General features: G+C 41.6%; 1 protein-coding gene across 5 annotated transcripts in view; it reads left to right on the forward strand.

Annotated features, from left to right (window-relative positions):
* Positions 1-10,831, forward strand: part of FAP (fibroblast activation protein alpha) — a 64,719-nt gene extending 53,888 nt beyond the window's left edge. For 3 of the 5 annotated variants that reach the window (XM_036884128.2, XM_036884129.2, XM_057505486.1), the window contains 5 exons: positions 6,956-7,055; positions 8,061-8,125; positions 8,623-8,695; positions 8,986-9,059; positions 10,439-10,831. In XM_036884128.2, coding sequence (XP_036740023.2) covers positions 6,956-7,055; positions 8,061-8,125; positions 8,623-8,695; positions 8,986-9,059; positions 10,439-10,540 — 414 coding nt within the window. In that variant the 3' untranslated portion in view covers positions 10,541-10,831. Of the gene's footprint in view, positions 1-6,955; positions 7,056-8,060; positions 8,126-8,622; positions 8,696-8,985; positions 9,060-10,018; positions 10,384-10,438 lie in introns of those variants that run through there. The other 2 variants (XM_057505485.1, XR_008998809.1) reach the window with 2 other exon arrangements.
* Positions 10,832-11,035: the final 204 nt, after the last annotated feature.

Raw genomic sequence — 11,035 nt, forward strand, 5'->3', positions numbered from 1 at the left:
TGCCCATTATAAATTATGATAATTGTCCTTCAAAGAAGATTTCCCGTTTCACTTTTTTTGGTCTGATTTTGTACATCTGCAAGTCAGTGAACAGCCATTTGTGCTTGGGTTGTTTTTCTTGAATGTTTTCCTTGAGAGTGGCCTGCACAAGACAGAGGGAATGAAACCCACTATTGAAAGGAATCTGCAGGCTTCGGCTCTACTCTCAGCTCCGTGACCAGATGAAGAGCTGTTAGGAATTTGTGGAAAGTCGTTACTTCAAGCCAGTTGGTCCTTCTTAAAACTATAAAATGATAAATACCTAAACAGAATGGAATGCAAGGGTGGAAATAAATGAAATATTTCTTTAGCAAGATATTTCAGGTAAAACCTTTCCTATCCATTTTTGTGAAATTTCCTAAAGCAAATCTTTGAATGACTCTAATTTCTAGCTGAGCACTTACTTATGAGCTTAACATTTCTCTTGGAGTTTTACCTTGCTTAACTATAAAGGGGAACTTTAAATTTCATTTCTACAAATTCTAGGTATTCATTTGGTAGAGAACCATCTATGTGGGATGATTCAAGGAACCCACTCATCACCCCAAAATACATCCATATCAGTCTGAAATTCTCCAATAAGAGATTCTCACCATGTCTGTGCAAATGCTTCTGGAAGAAAGAGTATATAAGGCTCCCTTTACTGCTTACTTTCTAAGATGCAGTGATTGTGAGAAAAAAACCTGAGAGCATGTGCAGGAGAAGAAAGTAATGAGGGGTCTACCAATGCATACAGCCCTTGCGTGGCCCCTGAGTTGGCAGGGGAACCCAGAGGGTCCTGAGGAAAAAAGACCTTAATTCTATATGGTTTTTTTCAGTTCTGTGAGTTCAAGACCAATCCATATTTATTAATCTATCCATCTGAGCATGGACTCTTTCATTCTTTCATCCAGATAGTAAATTTTTGTTGGATCTCAACTAGGTCTTCTGTTAGGCTCTTTAGAGGATGAAAAATGATAGCTCTGGCTCTCTTGTAGAGAAAACACAGAGTAAAAAAGCAGTTGGTCTGCAATCCTCTAAGTGTTAAGAGAGACGCAATTCATTTTGGGGAACACCAGGGAGAAGAGTGGTTAATTCTGTGAGAGCTAATAGGAAGTTCAGAAATGAGGTAGCATTTGACCTTGGTGAAGGTCGGTTGGTAACAGGGCTTTCATTCCAGGGCTTGAAGACAACATTGCCCAGGCCCCGAGGTAACAGAGTAGGATGTACATGGGGACTCTGAGTAGGTCAGGAATGCCTGCAATTTCAGGAGTCTAAGGCATGTGGTGGGGAAGGTGTAGGAAATGGGTCTGGGTAGGTGGGTAGTCAGATATCAGGAAGCCTTCTGGGCCACATAAAGGAGAGTGGGCTTTATCCGTGGCTCTGTGACATAGTGCCCTTCTTATTTTTCTATGTCCCTAAGGTCATTATATTTCACTCATTCTTTAAATCTCAGTGTTTTTCTGAATCTGGCCTTGACTGTCATTGTTCTTCACTTCCTTGGGGAAACCCTGTGATTTCAAAGATGACGAGGGCCACCAATCCCTCCCATTAGCCCCCACCTCTCTCCATATTTCAAGTGCTACTGAACATTTCTCCCAAATGTCTTACAGGAGCCGCTAGCTTAACCTGGCCAAGCTGAACTTGTTATAGTCTACTTTAAAATAAGCCCTTATCTTTACTAAGGACCTCCCCCACACTTAGGCACCAAATTGGTAAATTCAGAGCTATTTTCAGCTTCCTTTGTTCCCCTGACACCAACATTCTGTTGGTTAGTAAATTTTGTCAATTCTACCTTCAAACATCTAAGTCCGTGCTCTGTATCCCCACTGACATGACCTTAGCTCATGTTCTTCATATATAATTTAGGCCAGAGCTTCTCAAACTTTAGCTCACATAAGCATCACCTGCAAAACTTGTTAAAACAGCTTTCAGGGGGCCCTACCACCAGAGAGACTCTGATTCAGTTCTCCGATGGGGCCCAGGGGTTTGTATGTCTGCCGCTGTCCCAAGTAATGATAGTTCTTTTGGTCCATGGACCGTAGATCGGGTCGTACAAGCTCAGCTATTCCACTTGCCTCTTTAACTAGTTTCCCTGCTTTGGCCTCACAAGGTCCAGTGCTGCTAATGAAGTGATTTTTCCAAAACACAGTTTTTCCCATGTTGCTTCTCTGCTTATGTATTTTCTAGGGCTACTCATTGACCTCAACATAGCGCCCAGCCATATTTCCTTGTATGCAAGGCCCTTGGCAGTCTGGCTGCAACCTCCTTTCCAGTCTTCTCTCTCTCCACATCGCCCCACACTTATGAATAATTCGACTTATATTTGTGCTTCCATGTCCCCATAATTTTGTAAATCCTATTCCCTGCACCTGCAATGTGCATCCTCATCTTCCATTCCCACCTCTTCCAAACTCCAAAATTGAAAACCCTTGTTTTTTAAAACCCAACTCATATATATGACTTCCTTGTGCTGCTCCTATAGGAGTTACCATGTTTTGTCTTTTCTGTCTATTGGTTTCTCCTACAAGAATGTAGGCTCATCAAGGAAAAGGATTTTTTCTTTTTTTACCTTTGATTCTCAAATGTTTAACACGGTACTTGGCCATCTTACACATCTCTGATGTTTAAAGTGAAGTTAATCCTGTATGTCTATTTTCCCCCAAACGTGTCCTATTAGGAACAGGAAATTTTTTCAGGAAAAGGTTCTCTGATTTAGTAATTTGGTAAATAATGAATTCTCTATAATGGTGTATATAAGCTCTGTGAAGGAATAGTAAAGACTCCTATTACATTTTGTTTAACACAGTATTACCAAAAAGTATTTGATTCCTTGGGTGCCTCTTTGAGAAGTACCCTAAAGGTAATAGTGAATAGAATTGTTGTCTTAGAAAGACTCTTGGCTGCAGAGTAAAGGATGGCCTGAGATGGGAGGGTGAGAGCAGGCCAAGGGTCGGAGTGCAGTAATCCTGGCGACATACACGAAAGGCCCAAATTTAGGAAGTGAAGTCAAAGGTAGGAAGAGGTCGTAGCTCTGAGCGCTCTTTTACGGTGGACCGCGCGGGGACCTATGGGAAGCTGGAGCTGGGAAAGGGGGGGACTGACAAGGACCAGGAGCATCAGTCAGCTGCTGTGCCACGTTCTATATCAGGGAAGAAGGTATCTGTTTCTATGAAATGTAAAGCGCTTTAGTGAGCTGAGAAATATATTATAGCTAAACACACACATTTTTTTCTAGTCCATTAGTAAATAACCTGTAAATCCTACATTTTGCTCCATTATCCAGATTAAAGGTTTATCTTACTCCTTCATTTTTCTGACCCACACAAACCACAGTCCGGTAGGCCTGTTTTGTTAGCTGCATATTCGATATCCGCTCTGCATTCAGCACTCTGCCTAAGTATCTGTTATAACAGTGGTTCTTCCCTGGGCCATTTTCCCTTACAGGGGATGTTTGGCGATGTCTGGAGATATTTTTGGTTGTCATGATGGGGAGAGTGTGCTGGTGGCAAGTGAGTAGAGGCCAGAGGTTCTATTAAATATCCCACAGTGCACATGACAGGTCCTCATAAAAAAGCACAGCCCAGCCCCAAGTACCAACAGTGCTAAGGTTGCAAAACCCTGGTTTATACAAAGAAAAACTGAAGCAATTATTCTGCCAGTTGAAGAGAAGTGGGGGTTTTGCCTAAATTATTAGAATAACAACCTCATTTATGGGCTCTGCTTTGTTAATATAGACCTAGCCAGGTGGTGTTGAATAAGCATTAGTTCATGATTTAATCTTAGTTTCTGTCTCTTCCACTGACTAATTATAAGCAATTTGAATTGCTATGTGTGATCAACGTTGTAAGAAAAGTAGGACAAATGTACCTCTAAAGAGACTTTATCAGACTCTGAACTTAAAGTGCCCCAAGGAGGTTGCCCTAATGTCGGGACAGAGAGGAAACGGCGTGGATGGTAGAGTCAAGTGTTCTGGGTTTGAGACCCATCTCTGCCACTTACTGACCTCATAACTACTCAAGTTCACAGCTAGCCTCAGTTCTATCATGAAATGGAGCAGTAATTTCCTCATCAAGTCCCTGTGTGGGTTAGGTGGGTTAAGAGGAAAGTCATACATTCAACAGATATTTGTTCTATTGCCTTCGGTGTTTATTCTGTCTAGTGCTGGGGATGCATTCAGTAACAAGACAGATGAAAATCTTCACCTTTACAGAGTTGGGAACGCTTGGGGAGAAAGATAATATGCAAGATAAATAAGTAAAATGTGCAGGATGTTAAATGGTTATAAGTGCCGTGGAGGAAAACAAAATAAAATAAGAAAGGAGCATAGTGCAGGGCTGGCACAATGTTAGATTAGAAGGACAGTTGAGCTTTTTTTTCTTTGTAGTGAAGACTTGAAATTGGGAGGCAGTGAACCATGCCAATCTCTGGGGAAAGAGCATATCTAAGCGGAGGGTGTAGCATCTGAAAAAGTCCCAGAGCTAGGTCATGCTTGGAGAATGCAAGAACATCAAGAAAGCCAGTGAGCAGGGGGACATCCGAGGTGGGAGAAGGGAGCAATTGCCTGGGACCACCGAAGAACATTGCAATAACCTTGGCTCTGCAAACGTTAGCTAGTTATTATTATTGCCAGGAGATAAAATGTTCCAATATGCGTGATGGCTCACATCAGAGTGTTCTATAAACCCCTCAAAATTCTGTGCCCTTCTGAGAATGTTTTTAAAGAAATCCTTCATTTAAACAAAATGGCAAAGCGTCTAAGTGCAAAGGACACAATTCTAGAATTCTCATGGCCAATCTGCTCCGTGGCTTCTTTTCTTGCTGCAGCCACCCACTCTGCTTTGGGGCCCCACCCATGCGAGAGCAGAAAAAAGTCAACTCGGGCTTTTTTTTTTTTTCCTTCCTCTTCATTTCCACAATAAGAACTGCTTTTCTAAGCTGCCTGAAAATTTAAAGTACACCTTCTTTGGTTGTGCTACTCTACTAGTTTTGCTCTTACAGATTCCTAGACACAACTTGTATTCATCCTGAAAACATGAACATTTTATTTAGAGCACGAGTATCTAATCATTGAGTAGATACAGATTAATAATTCCTGAGATTTTGAACAGAAATGTTCAAAGACCGTTTTACTGTATGTGCAAATGCTTTCAATGTAAACTCTCCTGTCTTGCTCTTTCCTGTTCTGGAGCATAGGAAAGGAGAAGCAAGAACCAGTGTTGTTATTTGCAGTGAAAGCACTTTTCCAATAAAACCATAAAGAGTGATAATATTTCTAAAGGACGCAGGCTTACTCTACTCTCATGTGAACCTAAGATTGAGAAAGGAGGGCTCTTCCATTCCAGTAAGAGTTGTTGCTAACCTGCTAATCAATACAAATTATTTTTGTAAGTGAAAGTTTGAACCTGAAAGAGAATTTTTATTTACCAATCTGATTTTTCAACCCCACGGTTCCTTCTGTTTTTAAGATCCATTTTTCCCCTACTAAAACATGTTTTAGTTTGCCAAATATCATAAAAGGAGGCCCTGGTATAATTGGAGATGCCTCTGTTACTTTGTATTTTGTATCCAAGGGGCTTCGCTAAAATTCCCCAGAGCTGGAAACATAAAACTGTAAGCTAGCTAAAGAAGTCTTCCTTTAACTGTTGACTTCAGCAAGATTGGTTCTCTTCTTATTCCCTCCTTCCACGTACCTCATGGATTAGGAATAGACCCCTGCCACTCACCTGCTGCTGTCACTGTGTCTGTCAGTCTCTCTCGGGCCCTGTGGCCCTCCCTCTCACTCTTTCACACTAAGGACTGACTTATCTGTGACCAAGGGTGCTAGGCTCTCTCCTGACCTGAAGGAAAGTGATTCCCAGAAGTTTGTGGTAATAAAAACAAGGTCCTAAAAACTAGGCATGCCCTTGGTTGGAGGGTCTCACTGTCCTTAGGACTGTAGGGACCTCCCTGTGTTTAAGGAAGAATGAATGAAGAGAACCACTTCCTAGTCTAGCATACACATTCTTGTGGGTCCATGTGCCAGAACACTGCTTAATCCACGTTCCCAGAAGAAACATCTCCCTTCCAGCATGTTCACACTGACTGGATTTGCCTTCCAGAGGGAGATGCCGCCCCAGGGGGATACTCTGCTCGCGTCTTTATTGTTAGGAAAAGGTTCAGATTTCCAAGTGACAAGGGCAGACATCTCTGTTGTCAGTGTTGCATTCCTGAATCAACAGTCGGTTCCTTGGGGAAGGAAATCGACGAGAACTAAACCTATTCCTGACTCAGCAGTCTGTAACCCCTCTTGTATTTCTTCTTTTTTCCATTACATTTATGGGAGGATATGCAAGATTTTTAAAGACATCAGTGGCTTTTCCTCCTTTGAACTGCTCTGCCAGAAATCCTCAAGACAGAACATGTTACATGAGATTATACACAAACTGGCCACATCCTAAACTGTTCAGAAGGTTCTTATGTCCTTCTCTTGCTGTTCTATTATGAAAATACATAAGTACATAGATCGATATATGTCTGCCTCACGGGACTTTTGCAAACTGTGGGAAGTATCTTGCCTTTACGTTTTGGGAGTAATGTCCTTTTTTGCCTTTCTTTCAAATAAAATCCCATTTTTGCTCCAGCAAGGTCCTGGTTGGAAAAACATAGGGTGGAAAAAAAGAAGTTTTTTTTTGCAGAAGAACTGCAATCATATCTGTCTCTTAAATTGTCCCACCATGTCGTGGTCAGCTCACCAAGTATTTATAATTAACTAGGGAGGAAATTACTCTAATGTCTGGTGGAGCTCGCTGCCAAGGGTGCAAAAGAGACATTTAATTTACCCTGTCCATAGCCTCCAGCTCCCATCAGCACATACTGTGAGCAGAGTTGCTATAAAAATATGTTGGAGAGTGTATTAAAGTCAATCTGGGACTGACTGGGAGCAATGTCTTCACAGTCCTACGGAGGGTATGTTTCATCGCTGGCCCTGGCTTCAGGAACTGGTCTTTTCAAATGCGGGATAGCCGTGGCTCCGGTCTCCAGCTGGGAATATTACGGTATGGAAACACTTCATAAATGTTGCTGCGAAAACATTTAACACATAATTACTCTATATTTGAGGTTGCTAGGAAAACAAATTATGCAGTAAAATTCACCCCAGCATCACTGGGAAAAATATAATCTATAAACGAAGTTGTTTAGATGATTCATGATAGTCATGTTGCAACAAATCAAAGAAATCTTAGGAGTGAGGAAGGACTCCTCTAATATCCAATGTATCTTATTCTCTCCCAGAAACCTTTGGCCCACTGTGGAACCACATCTTTAAAAGCAGAGCTAACTCTGTGTTTTTGCAGGCACACAGGGACAGCATAACTGGCTTGTAAGCACATTTTATGCAAAGTCAGGTCAAGGATTTCACCTCCATGCCCCAGCTTGCTGCTGCCGGCTCCATCACCCGAAATCAAAGAAATAAAAAGTTTGTTTGAGAAATTCACCGCCCGTGTGTGTCTGTATTTATGATCAACATCAGTGCAGGATGGTTATTTGAAATTAACTCTGATAATTGTACAAAAATCAGTTTTCATCGTACCCTCTTCCCTCTGTTGGGTTAGAAATGGGACAATGATGACTCGTAAGGAATATTTATTCAGAAAAAAAATGTGTGTGTGTTGGAGGAGGAGGATTTGGGGGATATAGTTCCATCTCAGATTAATTAAGACAGCAATAAAGAGTCGCTGAGGTGGCTGCATTGGTGATTTCTTTTAAAATGTGGTGAGGTCATTCCTTTCTCAACATTCCCCCCAATGAAGGGCTTTGAGTAGCACTGGAAAAGCTTGAGACCAGCCCTTTCTAACGTCAGCTGCTCCAGTTCCCATGATCTCCTCCTCCATCGCTTCTCTAGCCCTGAGGCAAATTGCAGAGCAAATGACTTGGGTGGAGTGCTACAGGAAAGGAAAGGAGGACCCGTCCTCAGAAGGAACCTCCCTTCACAGGTTGAGGGCTTGATCATTGAAATGACACACAACACATGCAAACAGATATTCTTATATATTTTGTAGCATCTATCTACACAGAGCGATTCATGGGCTTCCCAACAAAGGATGATAATCTCGAGCACTATAAAGTAAGCATTCTCTGTTTCTTCTCAGGTCATTAATTTATTTCAAAAGTGCCAATTAATTTTAAAGCAGTCGTTCAGAATCTACACTTTTGTCAGGTCCCCAAGCAAATGCAATGATCTTTTGTGCGCTACAAAACACCTCACTAGAAAGCACTGACTCCATTTGGATTCTATTCTCTTTCCCCATCCCCCTTCCCCATCCGCCCTGTTCCCCATCCTCGTCCCCACCCCCACCCCTACACAGCTTGAGCGGGCATCATTTATGCCTAAGGTCTCACTCATATGTAACATATGACACATAAACTTTCAGTTTTTCGAACTAAGAATCAGATGGAAGCAATGCAAATGATCATGAAAATGTGTTGCTCTGACTCTTAAATATTTATCAACCAAAGCAATACATAATTTCAGTATTGGTGCTAAGTCCATCGCACAATGATTTAGCTAGTTTTCTATTAGAGCTTGCAGCAACTAAAATGTTAATTTTTCCTCTTTTCCAGAATTCAACTGTGATGGCAAGAGCAGAATATTTCAGAAATGTAGACTATCTTCTCATCCACGGAACAGCAGATGGTGAGGTTTAAGCAAGACTCTTACACATAAAAATACTGAGCCAACATCACTTTGTTTAAGAAACATTAAGCATCCTCCTATGCCTGCGCTCAGGGTCAGTACCTAAGAGTCAGGGACATTTCCATAAATGAGTGTGATGACTCACTGCTGACAATGTCAACGGCATGACTAGATAATTGTTGGTGTTCATTTCCAGGCAGTACATTGTCACTCTCTGCTTTCTGGTATTTCGCAGCACTTTAACTCTCTCTCTCTCTCTCTCTCTCTCTCTCTCTCTCTCTTTGTTGCAGATAATGTGCACTTTCAAAACTCAGCACAGATTGCTAAAGCTCTGGTTAACGCACAAGTGGATTTCCAGGCAATGGTACATAATTTCATTTTACTCATGATCACGGCCTTGGACCCCTAAGCTAAATGGAGGAATCTTCTTCCTTTCTTTCTTTAATTTACTAAAACCTGACAAAAAGGCTGTAGGGTAGAGCAAGCAGAACATTAGCAACTGAATCTTGGCTCCGTCATTAACTCTCTGAAGGACACCGGGCAGTTCATACCACCTCTGGGGATCCCAGCTGAGGCATATATAAAATGAAGGCAGCCGCAAGATTAGCTGATCTTCTAGCTCAAGCACCCACTACTTCTGTGATCCTATGAGCATCAGCATAGCTGCATGTTTAGAGTCTCTGTAAAATCTGGGAGCCCCAAAGCAGCTAGAAGATTCTGTTTATTCAGTAAGAAGCAACTGCAGGATGTTAGCAGAAACCCGGCAGGCTCCGGAAGTCATGCAGCTCCAATCAGTCCGAGGATACTCTCATCGAAGTGCTTGTTCTCAGCCCCGGGCATATGCCTGGCCCATCACAGAAGCTCCTGTTTCTACTGAGCAAAGGAATGAGTGACTTAGCTGTAAAATCCAGGTTATATGAGGAACGGAGGAAATGGAAACAGGAAAACAAGGCCAGGGCGACAATCCCTGGCAGCTGCTCTTCCCCCTCTTCTGTGAGCAGAAATCTCCCTCACTGGCTTATCTTGAACAAGAACCCAGAAATGGAAACCCCTATCTTTTGGAAATATGGTTTTTTAAGATAGTTTATAAAAGGTAAGATGAGATTTTCTGGTTTTTTTTTTTTTACTGCAATCCCAAGGAAATTCAACTTGTAAGTATGTTTTTATTACATCAGGACCACCAGCCACCTTTCTTCAGTAAAAACAATAATCTTAATAGCATGTCTCCAATAATAACGTTTACATTTAGAATACACTTCTGGTTTTTTTTTTAATGATACTATTTTTAGCTCCTATACAAGGCTACTCTTCTATGTGTTGTAGATTTTCCACATTAGAGAGGAATTAGATTCAGAGGCCAAAAGCCTTGTGGGATTTTGGAGCTAGAAGGAGCCTTAGAGAAAATCCAATTCAATCCCCTCATTATTCAAATTAGGAAACCAAGCTCCAGAGAAGTCAAGTAATAGGTTAAGCGCACCAGCTCTGCGACCTGTGCCTGATTTCTGATGCCCCAGGATGCTGGCCACCAGGCTCTATAAGTTTAAAGAATATGAAACAGTAGGGAAGGTTAATAAAAGGTCTTCCAATCTTCCTGTTCTAAACCAGTGCATGTAAACTATTTTATTTATTGAAGTGTTTATTTATTAGAAAAATTACAAGGTCCTGAGGGCCTAAAAAAGTCAAAGCTAAATGCGTTGTGCGTGGCTGTGGGACTAAAACAGGTTCCTTCCCCTTGTGTTTCAGTGGTACTCCGACCAGAACCACGGCATCTCCGGCCTGTCCACGAAGCACTTATACACCCACATGACCCACTTCCTAAAGCAATGTTTTTCTTTGTCAGACTAAAAATGGTGCAGATCCAAGCTGGACCACAATCTGAACACTGCTTATAAATGCCTCAGACCATTTGCTTGTTTTACTTTTTATGCTGTTAAATGTTGGTATAAACAAACAAACGGATGTTGTTCTAAAGGCTGGCAAGAAATTAGGAGGACTCAGAAGTTCAACCTAAATATTGTTTACATTTTCTGGCACTCTGTGGAAGAGGAGAAAAAAGCCATGCCTTGTACTTTGGACATGAACCGCATTTTCCCCTGTTCGTCTGAGGAATAAAATAAAGTCAGAAATTAAAGTGCTCTTGTTTTCTCTCTGTGCATTAATTTCAGGTTCCAGTTTCTACCCCAGGAAGAAATGCTTGTTCTAGGGAAGTACGGGAATGATGTTAGGGTGGTCATGGAGGAGGAGAATCTAGACGCTGTTTTGGATTTTTGTAGTTAGAACTCCAAATGCTGGCATGAATGGCTCAGAGTAGGAAAAAGTATTGTTCAGAAATCAATTTTG

The sequence above is a fragment of the Manis pentadactyla genome, chromosome 8, assembly GCF_030020395.1.
Source record: "Manis pentadactyla isolate mManPen7 chromosome 8, mManPen7.hap1, whole genome shotgun sequence".
Classification (NCBI taxonomy): domain Eukaryota; kingdom Metazoa; phylum Chordata; class Mammalia; order Pholidota; family Manidae; genus Manis; species Manis pentadactyla.